General features: G+C 36.8%; 1 protein-coding gene and 1 non-coding gene across 7 annotated transcripts in view; one reads left to right on the forward strand and one right to left on the reverse strand.

Moving 5' to 3' along the window:
- APAF1 (apoptotic peptidase activating factor 1) overlaps positions 1 to 24,481 on the reverse strand; it is an 85,515-nt gene that overhangs the window by 45,643 nt on the left and 15,391 nt on the right. For 5 of the 6 annotated variants that reach the window (XM_041738299.1, XM_041738300.1, XM_041738301.1 and 2 more), the window contains exons 6-15: positions 20,367 to 20,550; positions 17,727 to 17,839; positions 17,477 to 17,608; positions 14,552 to 14,790; positions 13,205 to 13,372; positions 11,517 to 11,648; positions 8,631 to 8,744; positions 7,997 to 8,181; positions 2,824 to 2,950; positions 1,753 to 1,878 (exon numbers count right to left, since the gene is read on the reverse strand). In XM_041738299.1, coding sequence (XP_041594233.1) covers positions 1,753 to 1,878; positions 2,824 to 2,950; positions 7,997 to 8,181; positions 8,631 to 8,744; positions 11,517 to 11,648; positions 13,205 to 13,372; positions 14,552 to 14,790; positions 17,477 to 17,608; positions 17,727 to 17,839; positions 20,367 to 20,550 — 1,520 coding nt within the window. Of the gene's footprint in view, positions 1 to 1,752; positions 1,879 to 2,823; positions 2,951 to 7,996; positions 8,182 to 8,630; positions 8,745 to 11,516; positions 11,649 to 13,204; positions 13,373 to 14,551; positions 14,791 to 17,476; positions 17,609 to 17,726; positions 17,840 to 20,120; positions 20,272 to 20,366; positions 20,551 to 24,481 lie in introns of those variants that run through there. The other variant, XM_041738303.1, reaches the window with a different exon arrangement.
- On the forward strand, positions 15,420 to 15,553 carry LOC121481693. The gene has a single exon (XR_005985364.1). It is a non-coding gene; the product is annotated as a small nucleolar RNA SNORA70 (small nucleolar RNA).

Genomic DNA, 24,481 nt, shown 5'->3' on the forward strand with positions numbered 1-24,481 from the left:
TTTTTTTAATCTTTTTTTTTTTTTTTTAAATCTTATCAAAGCTCTCCAGACGTCCAAAGAGTTTATTTTCAGGTCTTTAATAGACATTTGGGTCTCTTGTTTTCTATCTTGAGTACTCAGAAAACAGAAACTCAGTGTTATTCTCCTTTTATTTCACATAGCTCTGACTTTAAAGCTGCACAGAATGGCCAACTCCAAGCTTGACTCAGAGTAGAGGCTATGGAATAAATTAACTGGTTGGTGTTAAAGTTACCTAGGAGAGTCCACTCTATCAAGAAGTAGATTTTTCCGGGGATCCCTGAGTGGCTCAGTGGTTTGGCGCCTGCCTTTGGCCCAGGGCGCGATCCTGGAGTCCTGGGATCGAGTCCCATGTCAGGCTCCCGGCGTGGAGCCTGCTTCTCCCTCCTCCTGTGTCTCTGCCTCTCTCTATGTCTATCATAAATAAATAAATAAATAAATAAATAAATAAATAAACAAACAAACAAACAAACAAATAAATAAATAAATCTATCTTAAAAAAAAAAAAAGTAGGGATCCCTGGGTGGCGCAGCGGTTTGGCGCGTGCCTTTGGCCCAGGGCGCGATCCTGGAGACCCGGGATCGAATCCCACATTGGGCTCCCAGTGCATGGAGCCTGCTTCTCCCTCCGCCTGTGTCTCTGCCTCTCTCTCTCTCTCTCTCTGTGACTATCATAAATAAATTTAAAAAAAATTAAAAAAAAAAAAAAAAAAAAAAAGTAGATTTTTTCCAAGGTCTAAATTTGTCTAGACACTAGAAGGTCTTCTTCAAGTGGGTCCAAACCCCAGGGAAACTTCCAAGACAATTTTCTTGTTCCCAGGTCCACTAAGACTCACCCCACCTAGCGAATTTCAATACTCCATCTACTTTTCTTTCTTTTTCTCTTTCTTTCATTCATTCACTGATTTATTTATTGACTTATTTATTGGCAATGCTCCCACCAAGTCAGAATCCACCTTTCAAAAAGCCTGAAGTGAGGGGTGCCTGGGTTGTTCAGTCAGGTGGGCATTTGACTCTTGATTTCACCTGAGGTTATGATCTCGGGGTCATGAGATCAAGGCCCAAGTCAAGCTCTGCACTGGGCATGGAACCTGCTTGGGATTCTCTCTCTCTCCCTCTCTCTTCCCTCCCTGGCTCTCTCACATGCACATGCTCTCTCTCAAAAGAAAAAAGAAAAAAAAAAAAAAAAGCCTGAAGTGGGTGTTGAGAGTGCCTGGGTAGCTCAGTTGGTTAAACATCCAACTCTTGATTTCAACTCAAGGTCATGAGATGAAACCGGCATCAGGCTCCAGGTTGGGCATAAAGCCTGCCTAAGGTTCCCTCTTGCCCTCTGCCCCTCCTCCACTCCACATTCTCTCTAAAAAAAAACGAAAAATCTGGGTTGCACTTCACAAATTATGTATTTTACAATAGGAGTCCATGTCAGATAATAATTTTGTGCAGAAACACTTCCAATCACAATATACTCAAAGGTTCCAATTGATTTTTATCCCACAGACTTATCAATAATAAATGATAGGAAAATTCATTAATTTATAATAGTTTCTCCCAGTGCCTGGTCAATACCTTAAAAATAGTGTTAATTTAATTTACAGTAGATTAAAAACTGGTTTGCCTCAAGTCAGTAGATCAACGAGCAAAAGCACTTTATCCCTACTTACCCTAGTCCCTCTGTTGTGGAAAAAGAAAATGAATTCTACAGTAATCACAACTCAAGAGAAATATATTTCCCTACCTTCACTTTTTTATCCACTGAGCAGGTTGCTATAAATCTGTCATCTGTAGAGAATGCACAACAAAGCACTTCATCTTCATGAGCCTTGATTTCTAGCAGTTTCTCTCCTGTTTCAGCTTTGAACACCTGCACAAGCAACAAAATTTACCATAAACCAATGGCCACCACTCAATAAAAATCTTTCTTTAAAAAATCTCAATCCATATTATTTTGTGATAGTAATGAACCTCAGCAAAAACACTCCAAAAAGCAGGATATCAGTCAGAATTTAAACATCTTAAACATAGAGAACTATCCCTTGTTAAATGTTTGTAATATACATAAAAAGACCTAGCAGAGTATAGCTTCAGTTAAGATTAGTTTGACATTTTTTTTTCTTACTTTTGCAAATTCTTAAACAGAAAACATTTCATTCAACATGTTCTCTTTTGGGGGCTCAAATGCCAAAATTAGTAAAATCAGTAATAAAGTACACATATAAAAATAAGGTTTATTAAAGTCATAATCTTGCAAAGTCTAAATCTAATCTAAACATCAAAGTATTAACTAAGTTGGATCCTGTTTCCTTCAAAATCAAAAAGCAGAACATAAATTTAAAGAAATGCACTCATTCATGTATTCTGAAAACAAAAAAGAACTTAAATTCCTTCAAGCACCTTAGGAAATAATCCAGTCCAATTCCTATTTACAGTCAGAAATCTGTCTGAACCTGTGATAAAGTAAGTATTTTACTTAATCACTGTTTTTTAATCAGAACCTGCTCCTTGTGCTATGGAGTCCTTATGTCTTTGAACATGTTGCATTTCCTCATTACTCTTAGAGGGTACATGGATGACAGTAACTGACTGCTAGGATAAAAGGCACTTTTATGTCACTTGGTAAGTTTAAAATTATGAAAGCACATTAATATTTTCTAAATTTCCAGAGAAAGGTTTCATAAAATGTTTAAGAGATTTGGATTTCTCTATTTCTAGTATGTAATTTTCTTCAATTTTAGGATTTAAATATATTGTAATATGCACAGTATTAAGTACATGCCTCTTTCAATTTTTCTCAAGAGATATGTTTTACCTGTAAGGTTTTATCAACTCCACAAGAAGCTATTCTTTGACCATCCTCAGAAAAGCAAGCATGGTAAACAGCATCTGTATGGGGGCGGACAACTAAGCGGGAAAGATTCTTGATGTTTTTTTTGTTTCTACATACAAGGAAAAAATGAACAGAAACCCAATAAGTGAGAGTAAAAGTAATTTTTTTCAATAATAAAGTAAACTGTCTTTTAATAGCGTTGTGTTGCCAAAAACATAATTTTTTTTTAAATTAAGTTTACAACACGTAAATGACAGCACAGATCTCCTGAAGGAAAAAAGCATTATGAAAGTGGCTCTTTAAGAGAAATGCTACACTATATAAAGTAATCTGTCAGGTGCTGCAAATGTCACTGAGTTGGGAGAAATCTAATCAAATACATGTTGCTTTCTATCTTCCTTTGATACATTAATGATAACATGTGCAGAGAAAACATTATATAAGGATACCCTCAAAACATTCTCCATTGTTTTTATTTTTTTAAGATTTTATTTATTCGTGAGAGACAGAGTGGCAGAGAGAGAAGCAGGCTCTACGCAGGGAGCCCGATGTGGGACTCGATCCTGGGACTCCAGGATCACACCCTGGGCCGAAGGCAGGTGTTCAACTGCTGAGCCACCCTGGTGTCCCTTCTCCATTGTTTTTAAAAGGAAAGAAGCCAGGGTGCCTGGGTGGCTCAGTTAGTTAGGCAACTGACTCTTGAATTCAGCTCAGGTCATGATCTCAGAGTTAAGAAATCAAGCCCCACCCCAAATAGAGCTCTGCGCTGGACATAGAGCTTGCTTGAGTTTCCCTCTCTCCCTCTACCCCTCCTCTCTTCCTCTCTCTAAAAAAGTTTTAAAATTTTAAAAATAAATAAAAGGACAGAAGCCATAACAAAATGAAGCTCAATTCCTAAAGTATGACACTACATCCACCGTTAACAATGATGTACTTCATTTTCTTTATTATTTTATTTAATTATTTGAGAGAGAGCAAAGTGCATGAGCAGGTGAAAGGGGCCACAAGAGAGGGAGAAGCAGGCTCCCCACTGAGCAGGGAGCCAGAGGCAATGCAGGGCTCAATCCCAGGACCCTGGGACCATGACCCAAGACAAAGGCAGACATTTAAACAATGGAATCACACAGGCACCCCACAATGATGTACTTTAAAATTGCTCCTCTCTAACCACAATTATTCACAGAGGATAAAAAGATAAGGCAATGTCATTTTCTTTGTATCTTAATCTTTTGAATACTATTTTACTAGTGTAGTTAGTATGTTATTTCTCATGGGCTAAAGGAGTAAAGTATTAGAACAGTGTCAGAATTTTATACATATACCCCAGTCACTTTGAGTACAATATGTTAAATGGCATTGTGCTTATTTCAGGAGTCAGATAAAAAGCAAACCTACTTCTGCTACTTATTAAGTATGTAAACTTAGGCAAATTATTGAACCTAATAAGTTTCCATTTCCTCATAGTAGGAGTATCATACAGGAGTAATGATACCTGCCATAAACAGTGCCTGGCACATAAGGATGCCACTGTTATTATTCTTTAAAAAAACTAACTACATACCTACTCCTGAAATCAATATTACCCTATATGTTAACTAACTAGAATTTAAACAAAAATTTAAAAAATTAACCACACACAAGATGGACCAAATGAAAAAAAGGAACACAAAAGGTAAATCAGACTTAGATCTTGCCTAGAAAGTATTATAATTTACCAGAAGCGATGAAACAAACAAATATAAGAACTAGAGTAATGAAAACCTGGAATAAAAACAGTTTAGTTATTAGCAAAATTCAGAGGATTAGACTAAAATTATACTCTCTTTCTCCTTGTTCTAACTACTTAATTCCCCAAAGGACAGAAAGTGACCATCACAATAATGGGCACATAACAGATGGCCAAAAAGTATTAAAGAAATAACAAATGAATACACAAATGACTTTTCTGAAGGCTAAAAATTCAGTTAAATTTAAGCTTATGCCAACCTAAACCTTTCTACAGGGGAAAAAAAAAGTCCTACTAGTAGTAAAATAAAGCATTATTTGAATAAGATCTGGTCAAACCCAGTTAAAAGATTCAGCTATGAATGACTAACCATTCTCAGAGAGAACATCACGGGTTGAAACACAGTTGATAGAATGGTAAGGAAAAAAACAGCAAGAAAAAGTAAAAAAACAAACTCAAAAAAAAAAAAACTCAAGAAGAAATAAACCTATGCTCATTTGATATCAGTCCATGTATTAATTCTATTTCAACTACTAACCAAAACATCAATTCAGTCAATCTTCCACAAATTTCTATTGCATGCCAACAATATGGACCAGGCAAATTGCTTAATGCTATTCTCAGTAACGAATATTTATCAAGCACTATGAACTAGGTACTGTTCTAAGTACTCTGTGTGTGCATAAGTTTATATACACACATACTCAATTTTATCTTCTCAATAATGCTATGAAAAAGCACTATTAGGTGAGAGAAGTTGAATAACTTTCCCTGGTTATATACAACCAATAAAGCAGAGCTGGGTTTCAAGCCCAGGCAGTCTAGAGTCAAAGTCTATTATTTTAATCTCCAAACTATTCTATACTACAGGACGTATGGAGTAGTAACAGAGAAAAATAGGCAATCACCAGAAAGTAACACAAACGCTAATAATACAATATAATATAATATAATATAATATAATATAATATAATATAATAATATAATATAATAATATAAACTGAGCAAGTATTCTAGAATATAGACAGGTCCAGCTAGCTTCAATAAGTTAGGGAACTGCTTCTCAGGGAGAATAAACTTCTTCCTAAGAAAGCATTAAAGAACAGTTAACTCCAGGAAGTAGGAGGTAAGAAAAGATGGAGAGTCTCTGACTTTTCATTTTATATCCCCCTCAGTATTATTTGATTTTTTAAAAAAAAATCAGAAACATAGATTACTTTTTTTTTAAGATTTTATTTATCTATTCATGAGAGACAGAGGGAGAGGGGGCAGAGACACAGGCAGAGGGAGAAGCAGGCCCCATGCAGGGAGCCCGACGCAGGACTCAATCCCAGGTCTCCAGGATCAGGCCCTGGGCTGAAGGCGGCGCCAAATCACTGAGCCACCAGGGCTGCCCCAGAGATTACTTTAAAATAAAAATAAAACCAACAAAAAATTAAAATTTAATTTTAAATTTTAAAAAAATTTTAACTCCTTGCTGAAAATTCCCAAAATTCTTCATTGATCCAAGTTAATCACCCACTTCTTTGTTTCATTTCATACACACTTCTGTTGCACCCATCACATTATATTTAATTATTTACTCAAACATTTTCATCACTACTAGACTAAGTTCCTTGGAGAGCCTTAGCACCTAGTAATAATGCTTACTTAGCATGTTAGAGAAACTCAAATGTTTGTTAAACTAAGTTTCATTAGAGGAATCACCCACGGCAATCTATTTGATAAGAGGACCCAGGACTAATAAATATTACAGATACCAACCTCAAGTTCAATCCAGATATACATTATACACATGAAAAAACTATCATTCGGGATCCCTGGGTGGCGCAGCGGTTTGGCACCTGCCTTTGGCCCAGGGTGCGATCCTGGAGACCCCGGATCGAATCCCACGTCAGGCTCCCGGTGCATGGGGCCTGCTTCTCCCTCTGCCTATGTCTCTGCCTCTTTCTTTCTCTCTATCATAAATTAAAAAAAAAAAAAAAAAAAAAACTATCATTCATATTCATTATTTTTAGCTACAACAAAAGCATATACAGAAAACATATGGAAAATAAAGCTAGGGTGGGACATGTGGGTGGCTCAGTGGTTGGGCACCTGCCTTCAGCTCAGGTCGCGATCCTGGGATCTGGGATCAAGTCCCACATCCGGCTCCTATGAAGAGCCTGCTTCTCCCTCTGCCTATGTCTCTGCCTCTCTGTGTGTGTGTGTGTGTGTGTGTGTGTGTGTGTGTCTCTCTAGTGAATAAATAAATAAATCTTAAAAAAAAAAAAAAAGAAACCTAGGCAGACACAGCATTTAAATCCCATTCAACAAGCTACATAAGCTTAGTCAAGTTTCAATATCTCTGTGCCTCAATTTTCTCATTTGTAAAATAGAGCAGATAACATTTACTAAGGTTTGAAGATAAAATGAATAACGTGTGCATATTGTATATAATAGTCATTAAAAAAGAGCCTACGCTTTCCTTTTTCTAATTAATACAAGAGCACCAAAAAAACATGAAATCTTGACATTTGCAATTACATGGACAGAACTGGAGGGTATTATGCTAAGCAAAATAAGTCAATCAGAGAAAGATAATTATCATGATCTCATTCATATGTGGAACTTAAGAAAAAAAAAGAACAGGAGCATAGAGGAAGAGAGACAAAAGTAAAAAAAAGATTTAATCAGAGAAGGAGACAAACCCTACAAGAGGAAAACAAACTGAGGGTCACTGGAGGGGACAGGGGTGGGGGGGATGAGGTAACTGGGTGATGGGCATTAAGGAGGGCACAGGATATAACGAGCACTGGGTGTTATATATAACTAAATCACTAAACTCTACCTCTAAAACCAGTGATACAATATGTTAATTAACTGAATTTAAATTTTAAAAAATATATTAAGGTTAAGAGCAAAATAGAACAACCTTTTAGAAGAATCAAAATTCAGTGGAAGTTTAATCAGGGATATGTGAAAGGCAAAGTGATTATCACTTTATATTCAATATTTCATTTCAATCTTCACAAAAATGTACCTCAAAGAATTGCTATCTCTATTTTATATATGAAATAAAAAGGGCAACCTGTAACTTGTTCAAACTCACAAAACTATCAGGTTTCAGAATTGAGACTCCTATCAATGTTTGTGGCTTCAAAGCCCAGGTTCTTCACTAATTAACTATGTTACAATAAGTAAACCATTTGGTATTTAGTGTGACTGGTCAAAATGCCTATAGGCAAGCATCTATTTCTATAAACTCTTTGAAAATATATATTTCTATGCTTACTTTTCCAGAACTTTTCAATAAGTAAGAATGCTTATTAAAAGTTCCAGTCCTTTCCAAAGTAGTTAAATCTCCCTGGAGTGAACTTATTCACTACCTGAAAAATAATGACATAGTTAGCACTCCAATCCCTTTGGTTCCTCTCCTAACCTACTTACATCCACTCCAGGTAAAGCATTCCATGATCGACCTCCTGCTTGGCCTGCAGCTTAGCTTGCTGATAAACTTCTGAAGTTTCTGGTTCACACAGACCCAGTTGTACAATATTAGGAAATGGCTGTCGTCCAAGAAGATGTCCATTTAAAGATAAAAACTCCTGGAAATTTTCACAGACTGCACAATCCTAGGAACAAACTGAAATCTCTTAGAAATATAACCAAAACCAAGATTTTGACATTTTTCTGTTTCTGTGATCTTGTCAACTTTAAAGTCTTAAATGAGACATCTTCTAGAATAAGCTGAAATTAAATAGCCAACCATTAGGTAACTAATACATGGTAACCAAATTTTCAAATACAGCGTAAAAAATCTCATTATCCAAGTATTACTTTAATACATTCTTTGGTAAAAAGACAAACAAACCAACCAGTGAACACTTTGCTTCCCCAACTTTCAAACTCAATTCTATCCACATTCCCAGTAGGCTAGGAAGCAAAATAATTAGAATAATCAAGGATCAAATAAGGAAATTACCTCTTTCCTCTTTTATTCTGCTCATCTTCTCTATTAAACCTCGAATTAAATGACAAAATGAAATACCCTTTAAGAACTTATCTTTCATACTAATTATACCTTTTCATCCAATATATGCCTGTATTCCACAAATTCATGAATCAGATGAGCAGGGCCTACGAGTTCAGTTTTTGCTTTAATCCAATCCAAGGAAAACATTAAAGCACAAAGTTCCTTTAAAAAAAAAGTAAGATGAGGACACTGTTAAAGACATCAAAGAATGTAAACGCTACCATCCTAACACTACTGAAACTTAGCAGATAACTAGAATTTAAGACAAAAAGGAAGCTACTTAATAAAGAACCAAAGACAGCCACCTGGGTGGCTCAGGCAGTTAAGTGTCTGCCTTCTGCCCAGGTCATGATCACCAGGTCCTGGGAACAAGCCCCGCATCAGGTTTCAGGCTGTCTGCTCAACAGGGAGTCTGCTTTTTTTCTCTGTCTCTCTCTCCTCCCCCGCTTACCCCTCCACCCCTTCCCACTCATTCTCTCACTCTCTCAAATAAATAAATAAAATCTTTTTTAAATAAATAAAAAGGAACCAAAGAAACATAAGATGAACCACACACCTTAAATCAAAATAAACTTCAGTTGGATTAAACACTTAAATAGAAAATAGAAAACCTCAAAAAATATTAGAAGATACAGGCAAATATTTTTCTAACCTTAGGATGAAGGAAATGTTTGTATACATGACACCAAAGCCAAAGTACACACACACACAAAAGAGAGAGGTGCACTTAACTACACAAAAACTCAAAAATCTTCAATATAGTTGAAAACAATGTAAATAAAATTTGACCAAAAAGATATTTACAACACATATGATAAATGAGGGCTTAATATTCTTTATTTATAGAAAATTCTAATAAAATAAGAGAAACACCTCAACAGTAAAATAGGTAAAGGCAATGGATGAGTCAATGCACAGAATAAAAGGTACAAATAGCTAAAACCTCACCAATAATCTAAATGAAACAACAAAGATTCAGTATTTTTTAATATCAGATTTCTAAAGACTAAAAGCATTAATAAGAATATTAGCTGGAGTCAAAGGAAATAAACACTCTCATATATGTTGGTAGCAATGTAACTCAGAGCACCCTTCTAGAGGACAGTTTGGTAATCTGCATTAAAACTTGATCCATATATACCATTTGACCCAGAAATTACACTTATAAAAATGTGTCCAAAGAAAATAATCAGACAAGTATGCTTAAGCAATCTAACTGTCCATAAGCCAACTGATCATACATACAATGAAATAGCATATATACAGCTTTAAAAATTTTGTTGTTCTATATAAATTGACATAAAAAGACCCTGAAATACAGTTAAGTGGGCAAAAAAAGAGATATAAGACTATTTCTATTATGATCCTATTTTGGGTTTAAAGAACAAGTATGTGGATGTGCCTGGGTGGCTCAGTTGGTTAGTGTCTGACTTTCCTTTTTGGCTCAGGTCATTATCTCAGAGTTGTGGGATCGAGCCCCACATCGAGCTCTACACTGGGCACAGAGCCTGCTTGAGATTCTCTCTCCCCCTGAACCTCCCCGAGCTTGCATATGTATGCTTAAAAAGTTAAAGTTAAAAAAGAAAAGAACAAGTATGTGTATCTGAGCAGCAAAACAATCTCAAAAACTATACACAAAAAGCATTAGCAATAATTGTCATTTTCATTTTTTTAGTTTTTTTCCCAAACTTTTCTTTTTTATTTCCTTTTTTTTTCCTTTTTTTCCCCAAACTTTTCTAATGAAAAACCTTTAAAAATGAGAAATTATCTTTAAAAATCAGGAAAAAAAGGCTAAAAAGGTGAGAAAAAACTGAATCCTGTCAACACTAACTTACATAACCAAGTTTTAAAAAGATGCAGACTCAATAATCCTACTTCAAAATTTTTCAAAGATAATAATATAAGTGCAAAGACAACACTGTTGATTACAGCATCATAAAGGCAAAAAACTGAAAACCTAAATGTGCAACAATTACAGTTTAATTTGGCACAGATATTTATTGGAATACCTTCAATCCAATGTGTAGATTATTAAATGTAACAAGGTAAAAAAAAAAAAAAAAAGTACAAAAATACACCATTCTCCTTAACAAAGAGATAATATACCTAAGCATAGATAAATTACTTAAAGTATTTACGGTTTTCCAAAATGTTAACATTTTGAATAGTTGGTAGTCATGACTTCAAAAATCATCTATGTGGTGATTTTCAAATTTTATTTTTAGCTCATAATTTCCCCCCAGAAATCCAAATTCATATATGCAACTACATACTCTTTATTTCCAGTCAGATGTCTTAATAAGACAGTATATTCAAAATAATTTCCTAACCTTCCCTTTACCCCCTGAAAATACCTGGTCTACCCACAGACATCCCAACCTCAGTTCAGGGCAATTCCATTTTCTGTTGGGCAAGCTTAGTCATCTTATAATGTATACTAAATCCATCACAAATCATGATGATTCTGTATCATCACTTTCTCCTTCCATGCTAAGTACTTAACCACTCCCAACATAGTATAAGTTTACTTGGCCACTGTAACGTCTCCCGACAGAAAGTAAGCTCAATGAGAGTAGGGACTTTGTGCCTATGATGTATCTCACAATGAAGAATACCAGTACCTAACAGACACTCAATAAATATTTGCTGAATGAATAGAATTTCCCATTCTCCATTTCCTCTCAAAGCTTAAAAACACCAATCCATACACCCCCAAAGGGGAAGCTACTGGTAAGATGAGAGTGAATTTTTAGGTGACTCATTTACTACAAATACTAAAGTACCTTTTAAAATCACTGTAGGTAGAAAGAGTAACAAAACCAAAAAGAAACTTACATAGGCTATAATTCTATTTTTACTAATAAAAGAAAATTCTAGACATAGGATGAAATAAATGTGAGATAGATATAATACTTTTTAGATGGGTCATCTTACTTTGTGCATACTGGCACTAGCCATGTGGTAGGCCAGAAAATTGTACCAGTACATGCAGTCCTCCTGATCTGGTGAAAGAGTATGTGGCTGGTAATGTTTCTGGAACTGAGTGACTATCTTCTTATGCAGATCCTAAAATCCAAATGAAATATTTTAGAGGAGAGAAACAATTTTATTACCTAAACATCACGGTAACTACAGTTTACCAAGCTATTTAAAATTACACAGAGAAGTGTGTCTGGGTGGTTCAGTCGGTTAAGCATCTGCCTTCGGCCCAGTTCTTGATCCCAGAATCCTGGGATCAAGCCCCACACTGGGTTCCCTGCTCAAATGGGAGCCTGTTTCTCCCCCTCCCTCTGCCTGCCACTCCCCCTGCTCATGCTCTCTCTCTCCCCCTCTGCAAATAATAAAATCTTTAAATAAATAAAAATTTTAAAATTTTAAAAATTTAAAAATTAAAATGTGCAGAGAATCTCCCCCACAAAATACTTATTAATTACAAAAGGAAAAAAATTGTAGCTTTAAAATGAAGAAACTAGCAGGTATCGCTTTAACCAAGTGATCAATATTAACATCATTGACAAGATATATTGACACCCTGATATGACGCTCTGAGAAGGGCACAATAGGGCCTCGGTGGTATTCTTGCCAAAAATATATAACCTTAATCTAGTCAGGAGAAACCATCAGATAAACCCAAACTAAGGGACAATATACAAAATAACTGGCTAATACTCTTCAAAAGTGACCATGAAAGATAAAGAAAGCAAAGAATCTTCATAGATTTGAGGAAACTAAGAAAACAGGACAATTATATGCAATGTGGGATCTTTTTTTTTTTAAAGATCTTATTTATTTATTCATGAGAGACACAGAGGAGAGAGAGAGGCAGGGACACAGGCAGAAGGAGAAGCAGGCTCCATGCAGGGAGCCCGACGTGGGACTTGATCCCAGGTCTCCAGGATCACACCCTGGGCTGAAGGCGGCACTAAACCACTGAACCACCCGGACTGCCCTGCAATGTGGGATCTTGATCTGAACCACAAAGGGGCTATTAGAGGGAAAGCTGGCAAAATCTACATAAAACCTGTGGGTTGGGCAGCCCAGGTGGCTCAGCGGTTTAGCGCTGCCTTCGGCTCAGGGCATGATCCTGGAATACCAGGATCGAGTCCCACGTCAGGCCCCCTCCATGGAGCCTGCTTCTCCCTCTGCCTGTGTCTCTGCCTCTCTCTCTGTGTCTCTCATAAATAAATAAAATTTAAAAATAAATCTGTGGGTTAACAGTATTCTATTTTTGTCAATTTTCTGGTTTTGATAACTGTATTATAGTTATGTAAGATGTTACAGTGGGGAAGCTAGATGAAGGTACATGCATAAAACTGTACTGTTTTGCAACTTTTCTATTAGGCTAAAATTATTTCAAAATAAAAAAATTTTTTAAATGTACAGAGATCCAGGCAGCCCGGATGGCTCAGAGGTTTAGCGCCACCTTCAGTCCAGGGCATGATCCTGGAGATCAGGGATGGAGTCCCACGTCGTGCTTCCTGCACGGAGCCTGCTTCTCCCTCTACCTGTGTCTGTGTGCCTCTCTCTCTGTGTGTGTCTCTCATGAATAAATAAATAAAATCTTAAAAAAAATAAATCTTTAAAAAATAAAAATAAAATAAAATGTACAGAGATCCAAGTACCTGAAGTTGATTGCGATTCTTCTCTATAAGGAAATCTACTTGAAGATCATGTAAATAATAACGAAATGATTTTCCATTCCGATCACAGAATAAGAGAGACTTATTAACAAACTCCTGCAGAATATCTTCAACTTCTTCAGTTTCCATGTCCCAGAGAATACATAACACCTAGAAATCATTTTAAGTATTTAATATACCACAAAACTACAATTACCAGGATTGCAGATAAGGTGTTACACAGAGAAATCGTTTTTTTTTTTCTTCTTAAAAATTTTATTGGGGATCCCTGGGTGGCTCAGCGGTTGAGCGCCTGCCTTCGGCCCAGGGCCTGATTCTGGAGTCCCAGGATCGATTCCCACATCGGGCTCCCTGCATGGGGCCTGCTTCTCGCTCTGCCTGTGTCTCTGCCTCTCTCTCTCTCTGTGTCTCTCATGAATAAATAAATAAAATCTTTAAAAAAAAATGTTTTTATTTTTTTTATTCATGAGAGACAGAGAGAGAGAGAGAGAGAGAGAGAGAGAGAGAGAGAGGAAAAGACACAATCCAGCAGAGAAGCAGGCTCCCCACAAGGAGCCCAATGTGGGACTTGATCCTAGGACCCGGGGCTCATGCCCTGAACCGAAGGCAGACACTCAACCGTTGAGCCACCCAGGTGTCCCGAGAAAACGTATCTTAAAGCCCTGAGTAACAGTATCTCCATTTCATATGAAGAAGCTCAACTATTCATCAAAATAGAAAAGTCAGATGCTTCTAGAACTGACAAATAAGAAGCTAACCAAGGGGGATCCCTGGGTGGCGCAGCGGTTTGGCGCCTGCCTTTGGCCCGGGGCGTGATCCTGGAGATCCGGGATTGAATCCCACGTCGGGCTCCTGGTGCATGGAGCCTGCTTCTCCCTCTGCCTGTGTCTCTGCCTCTCTCTCTCACTGTGTGCCTATCTTAAATAAATAAAAATTTAAAAAAAAAAAAAAAAAGAAGCTAACCAAGGGACACCTAGGTGGCTCAGTGGTTGAGCATCTGCCTTCCGCTCAGAGCATGATCCCAGGGTCCTGGGATTGAGTCCCGCATTGGGCTCCCTGCATGGAGCCTGCTTCTCCCCCTGCCTATGTCTCTGCCTCTCTCTCTACGTCTCTCATGAATAAATAAATAAAAATCTTTAAAAAAAAAAAAGGGGGGGGGGATACTAACCAAACCCTTGATGGAAACTAAGATGAGACTTTTACACTCTCTACACCTCAGTGACGTGGATCTTAATCTTCCAATATCCTCTGTAATAACATCCTTGGTACTATATCAAAAGTTACATGCAATAAATATCCAATGACAAGGATTGTTGGTCCTTCTATTACCTTTGTAGGCACCTTAACATCCTTCTGAAGGATGGAAAGATCTGTGTAGTAATCTTTGATGTCCTCTCTGAGCATTTCAACACTTATAGACATGGCTTCATCCAGAGCCTCATAATCATAAAATGAAGATTTCCTTATTCTCTTAAATTGCTTATTCTGAAGTTGCCTGAGGTAGTAATCCCAACGGTTAGGAAAATCACGTAGAAGTGCACCAATTAAAGACACTACAAGAGGAGAACCTAAAAACCAAACAAAGCAACAAAGCCACTATGTTAATACTGTCTCATTTCAAAATTACCACTAAGAGTCACATTAGTCTTAAAAAACAATTTATGTTGCATGTTACCTAAAGCCTTAAAATATGTGTAACTTTTGAATTCACTTTAGATATTTATTCTTTTTTTTTTTTTTTTTAATTTTATTTATTTATGATAGGCACACAGTGAGAGAAAGAGAAGCAGAGACATAGGCAGAGGGAGAAGCAGGCTCCATGCACCGGGAGCCCGACGTGGGATTCGATCCCGGGTCTCCAGGATCGCGCCCCGGGCCAAAGGCAGGCGCCAAACCGCTGCGCCACCCAGGGATCCCTAGATATTTATTCTAAGGAAGCCATTAGAAATAAGAAAGAGGGATGCCTGGGTGGCTCAGTGGCTGAGCATCTGCCTTCAACTCAGGGCGTGATCCCAGGGTCTGGGATCGAGTCCCGCATTGGGCTCCCTGCGGGGAGCCTGCTTTTCCGCCTCTTTCTCTCATTCTGTGTCTCTCATGAACAAATAAATAAGCCAATAAATAAATAAATAAATAAATAAATAAATAAATAAATAAATAAAATTCATCGGAGCATTATTTAAAATAGTGAAAAATCCTTCTGCAGCCAATTAAGCCAACTGTGCCCTTTCTCCATGGGCACCCAGCTTGCCATCACTACAAATAGTAGCCTGCTTGCTAGTGTATGCAGCCTGCTGATTGTATGGGTAGCCCTAAGGGACCTTGGAGACAGTCCTTTCCAGTGGACTCTGAGGTCTGACCTCATGCCATCTCTAATGTAGGCCACAGGCAGGTATGGGGGGGGGTGCCTTTGGAAAGCCCTAGGACACAGGAGCCAGGTTCCACATTGGCCAAGTCATCATGTCCATCCATACCAAGCTGCAGAACTGGGAGCATGTGATTGAGGCCCTACTCAGGGCCGAGTTCAAGTTCCCTGGTCGCCAGAAAATCCACATTTCCAAGAAGTGGGGCTTTACTAAGTTTAATGCAGACAAATTTGAAGACATGGTGGCTAAAAAGTGGCTCATCCCATGTGGCTGTGGGGTCAAATACATACATCCCTCATCGTAGCCCCTTAGACATATGGGGAGAGCTCTGTACTTATGAGAACCTCTGCACTGCTCCCTCCCTATTCCTGCCCACCAATAAATCCTACTTTGTCCAAAAAAAAAAGCAAAAAATGTTAAATAACAGAAAAATAACTGAATAAATTGAGGTTACCACAAAATTATGCCAATGATAATTTTTTTCAAAAGATACTTAAAATGTGAGATAATGTTTAAGATCTGTTATATGAATAGGGCAAGATTCAAATTATTTAACCACTGTAATTACAATATTTTTTCAAAATTTTATATGTCATAAATAAAATACTCTCATGATGCTAATAATTATCAGATTATGGGTAATTTTTTATCATTTCACACACTTTTTAAATGTTTCAGAATGGTCAAGCATCACCTATATGATGAATACAAATGAAGTGATTTTTTTCTAAGATATTTTTTAAAAGTCCATTAACTCCATTGGGGCACCTGGGTGGCTCAGTTGGTTAAGCATCTGACTCTTGGTTTCAGCTCAGGCCACGATCTCAGGGTTGTGAGATCAAGCCCTGTATTGGGGTCCCCACTGAGTGGAAAGTCAGCTTCCCCTTTCCTTCTGCCCCTTCCCCCTTGTGAGCATGTGCATGTACTCTCAAATAAATAAATTTTTTTTTTAAAGTCAATTAACTCAAAACCAAGTATCTATTGGATGGCAAAGAAGAAAAAACAAGGTCTACTGAAGTATTATTAACAACAGTGGAAGAAATGTTAAGAGCTGATAGATGGAACTACATAAAATTTTAAATTTTTATATGTCAAATAAATTCTACAAATGAAATTAAAAAGCAGACAAAAAACTAGGGGAAAGTATTTGCAAAAATATGGCCAAGTGCTAACAGCTTCAATAGTCAGAATGCCTAAAAATCAATTAAACACTTCTATCAAAATGAAAAATTGAGTCAAGGATAATTTCTTAAAATGCAGAGAAACCAGTAAAAAATTTAACTTCAAAAAAAAAATTTAACTTCACTAATAAAAAATGCAAATTAAGAAGACAACACCAGGGATGCCTGGGTAGCTCACTGGCTGAGCATCTGCCTTTGGCTCAGGCTGTTATTCCGGGGTCCTGGGATCAAGTCCCACATTGGGCTCCCTGCATGGAGCCTGCTTCTCCCACTGCCTATGTCTCTGCCTCTCTGTGTCTCTCATGAATAAATAAATAAAATCTTTAAAAAAAAAAAAAAAAAGAAGAAGACAACCCAGTTTTTACCTATCAAATTAGAATACTATCTTTATAAAATCCCAACCAAAAAAATGTAAAACTCTGATTCTCACTGTATTTTTTATTCTTTGGCAGAAAACATGTCTTCATCTAACCCCACTTGCTAACATACTGTGGGTGTTCATTAAGTATTATTTTAATGAATAAATGAATATCAAATTATTATTATCTATTTAAAGTGTCAGAGAAGAACCTAAAATATAAAATACTAAAATATTCTACTAAAGTTTCTGGATGTTCATGTGCTAAATTATCACATTCATAAGCTTAATTTACGAAAGAGTAAAATTAGTATCTCTATAATTCTCTCACATACAAAATAAATAACCATACCTTTACATTCTTTTATAATACTATGAGCTTGCTCTGGCAAATCTGCTTTCTTCATATTAACAAAGAGGGACAGAATTTCAAGTCCTTTTTCTTTTCCTAAGTCACTCTCCACAGCGACTATATATTTAGGACCTGCAACAAAATCACAAGATATAGTAATTTACTTTAAATATATTTAAATCTAATCAAATTAAGATACAAAGAAAAAAAATTAAGATATAAAAGAAGTAAAAAGCAAGTTAATCCTTACCCATTACTGAATCTGTAACGCTCTTGTCTCTGGTTGTAAGAAGAATCTGACACTGATTGTCAAAAGCTTTTAATATCCAGGAATCCCAAATATCATCCAAGATCAACAGAGACCTAATTTTTAAAAATAGTAATACTAACTTATTAAATCACTAATGACATTTATTATTTTCAACCTCTTTTGGGATGCCTGGGTGGCTCAGTGGTTGAGCATCTGCCTTTGGCTCAGGGCATTATCCAGCAGTCCCAGGATCAAGTCCCATATCAGGCAACCTGCATGGAGCCTGCTTCTCCCTCTGCCTATGTCTCTGCCTCTCTCTGTGTCTCTCATGAATAAATAAATGAAATCTTTAAATAAAAATAAAATTTACAGAATAAAGATGTCTATTTCATGGCTCTTCCTCTTTTCTTTGCTATATTCCTTTCACAATATACTAAATCAAATAAGGAAAACAAATTAGAGATTTTCCTCCCTTCCTATCCCAAAACAACGAAAGCATTTTAAAAGGTAGGAAACCTACAAAAAGAGAATTATGTGTACCATATAGGTGTTAAAAACTGGTTACCGAGGGCCTTAAAAGAAGTATCCAAGCAATGAGATTTTTCTAATTCACTCTTTAAGCACCAAAAACAAATGAGAACTGGGGTCAGGTTAGCATTAGAATCAATCATTTAACAATGATGATATTTGAGCATTTTTTACCTACAAAACCAGCAATTTCGTATTTTCCAACCTAATATAATGCACTAGCAAGAATATTACCTTTCATTTGGTACACTAGTGGAGTTTTTTTTCCACCCATAAATCAGTTTGTTTATTCCTAATGATAAAGAACCTCTGTGCCAATTCTTGATTGGTTTCTCCAAAAACTTTTTTGAACTCAACAGAACAGATGGAAAATAAATACAACTAAAAGCTGATAGTATAATTACACACTAGCATTTTTATACTAATGGTACACACTTCTGTACACTACAAAAAAAGATTCTGGTACACATACAGCCTGGAAAATTGCAAAAGTATACACCAAAATGCTGCTGAGAGAGAAATTTAAAAAATGACTTTATAAGCATGGTCTGATATATCTGATAGCATTTATAATATTTTCCTAAATAGAAATCACTTTTGCTTTCACAAAGAAAGGAAACAGGACTAGAGAAAGGATACTGCACAAGAAAAGAGGTTAATATTTAGTAGTCTCGAGGCACCTGGTCTCAGGGCTCAGTCTGTTAAGCTCCCGATTTCTTGATTTCAGCCCAGATCATGATCTCAGGGTTGTGAGATCGAGCCCTGAGCCGGGCTCTGTGCTGGGTGTGGAGCCTGCTTGAGATGCTTTCTCTCCCTCTCCTTCCTTCTGCTCCTTCCCCACCCTCTCTCTTAAAAAAAAAAAAAAAAAAAAAAAAAGTCATACTTTCAATCCCATTTCCTCCAGAAAAATAGGTATTAGTGACTACCAAGGGGAAGGAACAATAACAAGAATCTGGATGGGAAACAAGCCAGAGAGAAAGGAGCTTGTTCTCTACAGTATGCATCCATACAATCACCTAAGAGGCTTTTCCCAAATTACTACTCTCACCCAATATTCTAATATTAATCCCCTTACCAATTTAAGAATTACTGCCATACTCAGCCACTGCTACATACGAAAGTGTACTGCATCATCAGCTGTACCACGGCATTAAAAATAATTCAGAGCCATTACCTAATTCTCACCCAATTTATTGTTGAACTCCCAAGGAAGGCTTTATTCATCTTTGTACTTGTAGCACTTGACCAAGAACCTGGCACAACACTCAATGTTGGTTAAATGAACCAATGAAAGAATGGGTGTTAGACCATGGAGATCAAAGTGTTGGCTGAATCCCAGGTGATTAACTACTGATGGTTATATTGTTAACCCAAGCAACTAAACTACTGTCTTCCTGCTGGCTAATGAAAACTGGGGAATAGTTGATAATAGTGCCTGGCACATAATTATAATGGTATTTATTGAACAAATTAACAAACAAAACAAACTCTTGAACAAAGCAACTCTTGAACAAAACAAACTCTTGAAGTTCACAGAAGTAGAAGAGTTACATATATGTATGTATATATAATTTTCCAACCTAATATAATGCACTAACAAGAATATTACCTTTCATTTGGTACACTAGTAGGGTTTTTTTTTTCCATCCATAAATCAGTTTGTTTATTCCTAATGATAAAGAACCTCTGTGCCAATTTTTTATTGGTTTTATGTATCCCAAAACTAAGACAACACAAGAGAACGGTCTCATTAAATAAATAATTATTTTACATTTATTCCATCTCTTGTTCAGTGTTATCCATTAGAAATAACAAATTCAAGGTAAGAAGCTTGCATTTTCTAGCAAAGACCACTCATCAACTCACCTTAAGAAGTACTTCCTGAGCATCTCAGTGGTACTTAAGAGACAATATGGTAGGGAAGATGCAAAGAAAAGTAGCAATTTCAGGCAAATGGCAGCCACTTTTTAATGTAAGACAAAGAAGAGCAGAAAAGGAATGCTTCATTTTTAGATCTCTATTGAACAGCAAGAAAAGACATGATGTTCTCAAAATGTCAGAAGTTAAATTTCAGTGGGACTTCACACACCAACTAAATTTGACTATTTGTACCTTGGGTGTTTGCGCAGCATAAGAAGGCGAAGACGGTCTTTAGCTTCTTCAATATTGAGTGGAGGCCTCTGAGAGAAATTCTCATCCTGATCCAACCGTGTGCAAAGATTCTGCAATTTCATCAGAAGCCCAGCTTTGTCTTGTTTCCCAACTGAAACCCAGTGTACACCCCCTGGGAAACAGCCTAGTGAAGAAAAAATAATAAACTTAAGACCTTTGAACAAGAGTCCTCCTTTGAAAGATTTTAATGATAAGTAGCAGATTTGCTCCAATTTTCAATTTTATCCTATCTTCAATTTTTCTTGTTTCAGGGTACAAATTTGCTTGTAGAGTACTGTTGAGCTTTATAACCTGAATCTAAGAAAAGTTGAAGATGTAAAGAAACTGAAGTTTATTTATTTATTTTTTAAGAAACTGAAGTTTAAAGTAAACTTGTTTATCAGTAAAATCTTACCAAACAAAAATTTACAGTCTTAGTCCTATGTCATCAGCGATCACTGTACAGCACAGTTTCTCAACCTTAGCACTCCTGAGATTTGGGACCAGATAATTCTTTATTGTAGAGAACTTTCCTATGCATTGCAGGATGTTTAACAGTCTCCCCTGGCCTCTACCCACCAGCAGCTAGTAGCATTCCCCTTCCCTGGTTGTGACAACCAAAGATATCTCCAAACATTGTCAAAATCACCTCTGACTGAGAACCACTGATACCAGGAATACATAACTCATTTGTTACGGTTCTCGTATAGAAACTAAAAAGTAAGGGGCAGCCCGGGTGGCTCAGCGGTTCAGCACTGCCTTCAGCCCAGGGTGTGATCCTCGAGACCCAGGATCAAGTCCCACGTTGGGCTCCCTACATGGAGCCTGCTTCTCCCTCTGCCTGTGTCTCTGCCTCTCTCTCTGTGTGTGTCTCTCATGAATAAATAAATAAAATCTTACAAAAAAAAAAAAAAAAGAGGGGATTCCTGGGTGGCTAAGCAGTTTAATGCTGCCTTCCACCCAGGGCATGATCCTGGAGTGCCAGGATCGAGTCCCACATCAGGCTCTCTGCATGGAGCCTGCTTCTCCCTCTACCTGTGTCTCTGCCTCTCTATGTCTCTCATGAATGAATAAATAAAATCTTTAAAAAAAAAAAAAAAGAAAGAAAGAAAAGAAAAAAAGAAACTTAAAAGTAAGAATTTAGGTTCAAGTCTGGCTTTACTGCTTACTAGCTATGCAATCTTTAGCAAATCACTTAACCTCACTTTCTTTAATGAATAAGACTGTTTACCTTACCTATTTCAGAGTTACTGTGAGAAGTTAGTGATATAACATATGTGAACTTGCTATGTAACAATAAGGAATTAAAACAGGATTGTTAGTCACATGGATCTGAGAGCATCTTGCAAATATTAAGCTTTGAACTAACAGGCACCATATAAGAATGTTCATTACTATTATTACTGTTACTATCAACTATTATCATCATTGTTAATTAAGTCACTGTATATCATAAAATACATATTTTTACTTACACAGCTTCAAGGTGCAACTTAATCAGTTCCCCACATAGATACAAAAAAATGTAAGAGGGGTCCGTATGTGTAAAATATGGTAAGCAGAAGCATTAGAACATACCAGTCATTAATCGTAAGAATTTATATTATGTGATCATAAATAATATAAGAAAAAGCAAAAGACAGATAAAAGATAAATAAGTTATATCAGAAGGCAATTTATTTACTTATTAATTTTATTCACAAATAAAATTAACTACAAAAATCATTATTTTAGAAGCTTAATCATCCAAAAGATTTATATATATGCAAAGACCTATTTATGACATATTTATTGAATACTATTCGAAGAGTTCTACATATTAACCTATATTAAATACACATACTTAAACTATCAAGCAGACACTATGTTTTTTTTTTTTTTTTAAGTAGGCTGCACACCCAGCAGGGAGTCCAACCTGGGGTTCAAACTTACAACCTTAGATCAAAACCTGAGCTGAAATCAAGAGTCAGACACTTGACCGAATGAGCTACCAAGACATCCCACAGACACTATTATTACCCCCATTATACAGAGGAGGAAACTGAGGTATATAAAGGTTGAGTAATTTGTCCAAGGTTACACAGATAATAAAGCATAGCTGGGATTCAAACCTCCAGCACCAAAGCTCAACTCCTAAACTACTGTGCCTCAAGGATATTCACTGCAGCGTTGTTTGCAGCAGGAAAAAGAAACAACCTGCAATGTCCATGTTAATCCACTTCTTCTCAAGCCTGAGGCAAGCCCAACTGAGGCAAGAGAAAACCTTATATATAAATGAGGCTGTCTGACATTTTAGTTATTACTGAAATTCGACTGTTGGAATGCAAACTGGTACAGTCATTGTGGGAAACAGTATGGAAAGTCCTCAAAAAGTTAAAAACTACCCTATGATCCATCAACGGCTCTACTTATCCAAATACAGAAACAGTAATTCAGAGGTGCCTGGGTGGTTCAGCCAGTTAAGCATCTGCCTTTGGAAAGTACCTAGGTGGCCCAGTGGTTAGAGCGTCTGCCTTTGGCTCAGGTAGTGATCCTGGGGTCCTATGATCAAGTCCCATGTCAGGCTCCCTGCAGGAAGCCTGCTTCTCTCTCTGCCTATGTCACTACCTGTCTCTCTCTGTGTCTCTCATGAATAAATAATTTTTTTTTTAATTAAAAAGCAGCTGCCTTTGGCTCAGGTCATAATCCTGGGGTCCCAGGATTGAGCCTGCTTCTCTCTCTCTGCATCACCACCCCCCCCCCCAACCCCACTCATGTTCTCTCTTGCTATCTCTCTCTCAATAAATAAAATCTTTAGGGATGCCTGGGTAGCTCAGCAGTTGAGCATCTGCTTTTGGCTTAGGGTGTGATCCCAGTTCTGGGATTGAGTCCCACATCGGGCTCCTTGCAGAGAGCCTGCTTCTCCCTCTGCCTGTGTCTCTGCCTCTCTCTGTGTATTCTCATGAATAAATAAATAAATAAAATCTTTAAAAAAATAAAACAAAAAAATCTTAAAAAAAAAAAACAGTAATTCAAAGATATACATGCACCCCTATATTTATGGCAGCATTGTTTAGAATAGCCAAGATATGGAAGTAGCTGAAGTGTCCATCAATTAATGAATGGATAAAGAAGATGTGGTATATATACACAATGGAATATTATTCTTTCATAAAAAAATAAAATCTTATCATTTGCAATGACATGGATAGAGCTAGAAAATACAATGCTAAGTGAAATAAATCAAAGACAAATACTACAGGATTTCACCCATATGAGGAATTTAAGAAACAAATAAACAAATAAGAAACAAAAAAGCAAAAGCAATAAACAAATAAGGAAAAAAAGAAACAAACCAAGAAACTGACTCTTAACTACAGAAAACAAACTGATAGGGTGCCTGTCTCCCTGGCCCTTCCCCTACTCACATGCATTTTCCCTCTCTCTTTCCCCTAATAAATAAATAAATCTTTCCAAAAAACTAGATTGTTTTTAAAACTCAAAATGACCTGGGGACTCTGAACCTGTAAAGAAACAGCACCAGGGAAGTTTTAAACAGGCAATAGGGGAAAAAAGTTTTTTATGATTACACCCTACAAACTTCAATGCAATGGTTATACACCCACTAAGCTAAATCTAACTTGTAAATTTGCCAAGGTTTAGGATTATGAATTTAAATCGGAACTCAGTTGGGTGATTTTCTCCAGTAAGGAGGAAGCAAGTAATAGTCTGGGTGAAGAAATGAGGAATAAGCAAGTAACTGTTCAGATGAAGCAATAGGGAGTAAGCAATTAGATTCCGTCTCCTAGCATAGAGAAGGAAGCAGCATTTACCCAAGTAAGAAACTAAAGGACCAAGAGCATGTGCAAAGAAGCAACTGAATAATGAGTGATAAAAACCTGAGTGTAAGAGGGGGCTGATGGGATAAACAGTGCAGGTATCAGGAAATGAAGGAGTAAGTCTTGATAGGTCAGAAAACTGTAGTAGTGAACTTGAATAGAGTAAGTGGAGGTAGGCAAAAAGTAGAACATTGAGATTTCAAAAGTGGTAGCACTTCTGGTATTGGCAAGGACAAGGGCCAACCGGTGATAAGGAAG

This window comes from Vulpes lagopus, chromosome 23 (genome assembly GCF_018345385.1).
Source record: "Vulpes lagopus strain Blue_001 chromosome 23, ASM1834538v1, whole genome shotgun sequence".
Lineage (NCBI taxonomy): Eukaryota > Metazoa > Chordata > Mammalia > Carnivora > Canidae > Vulpes > Vulpes lagopus.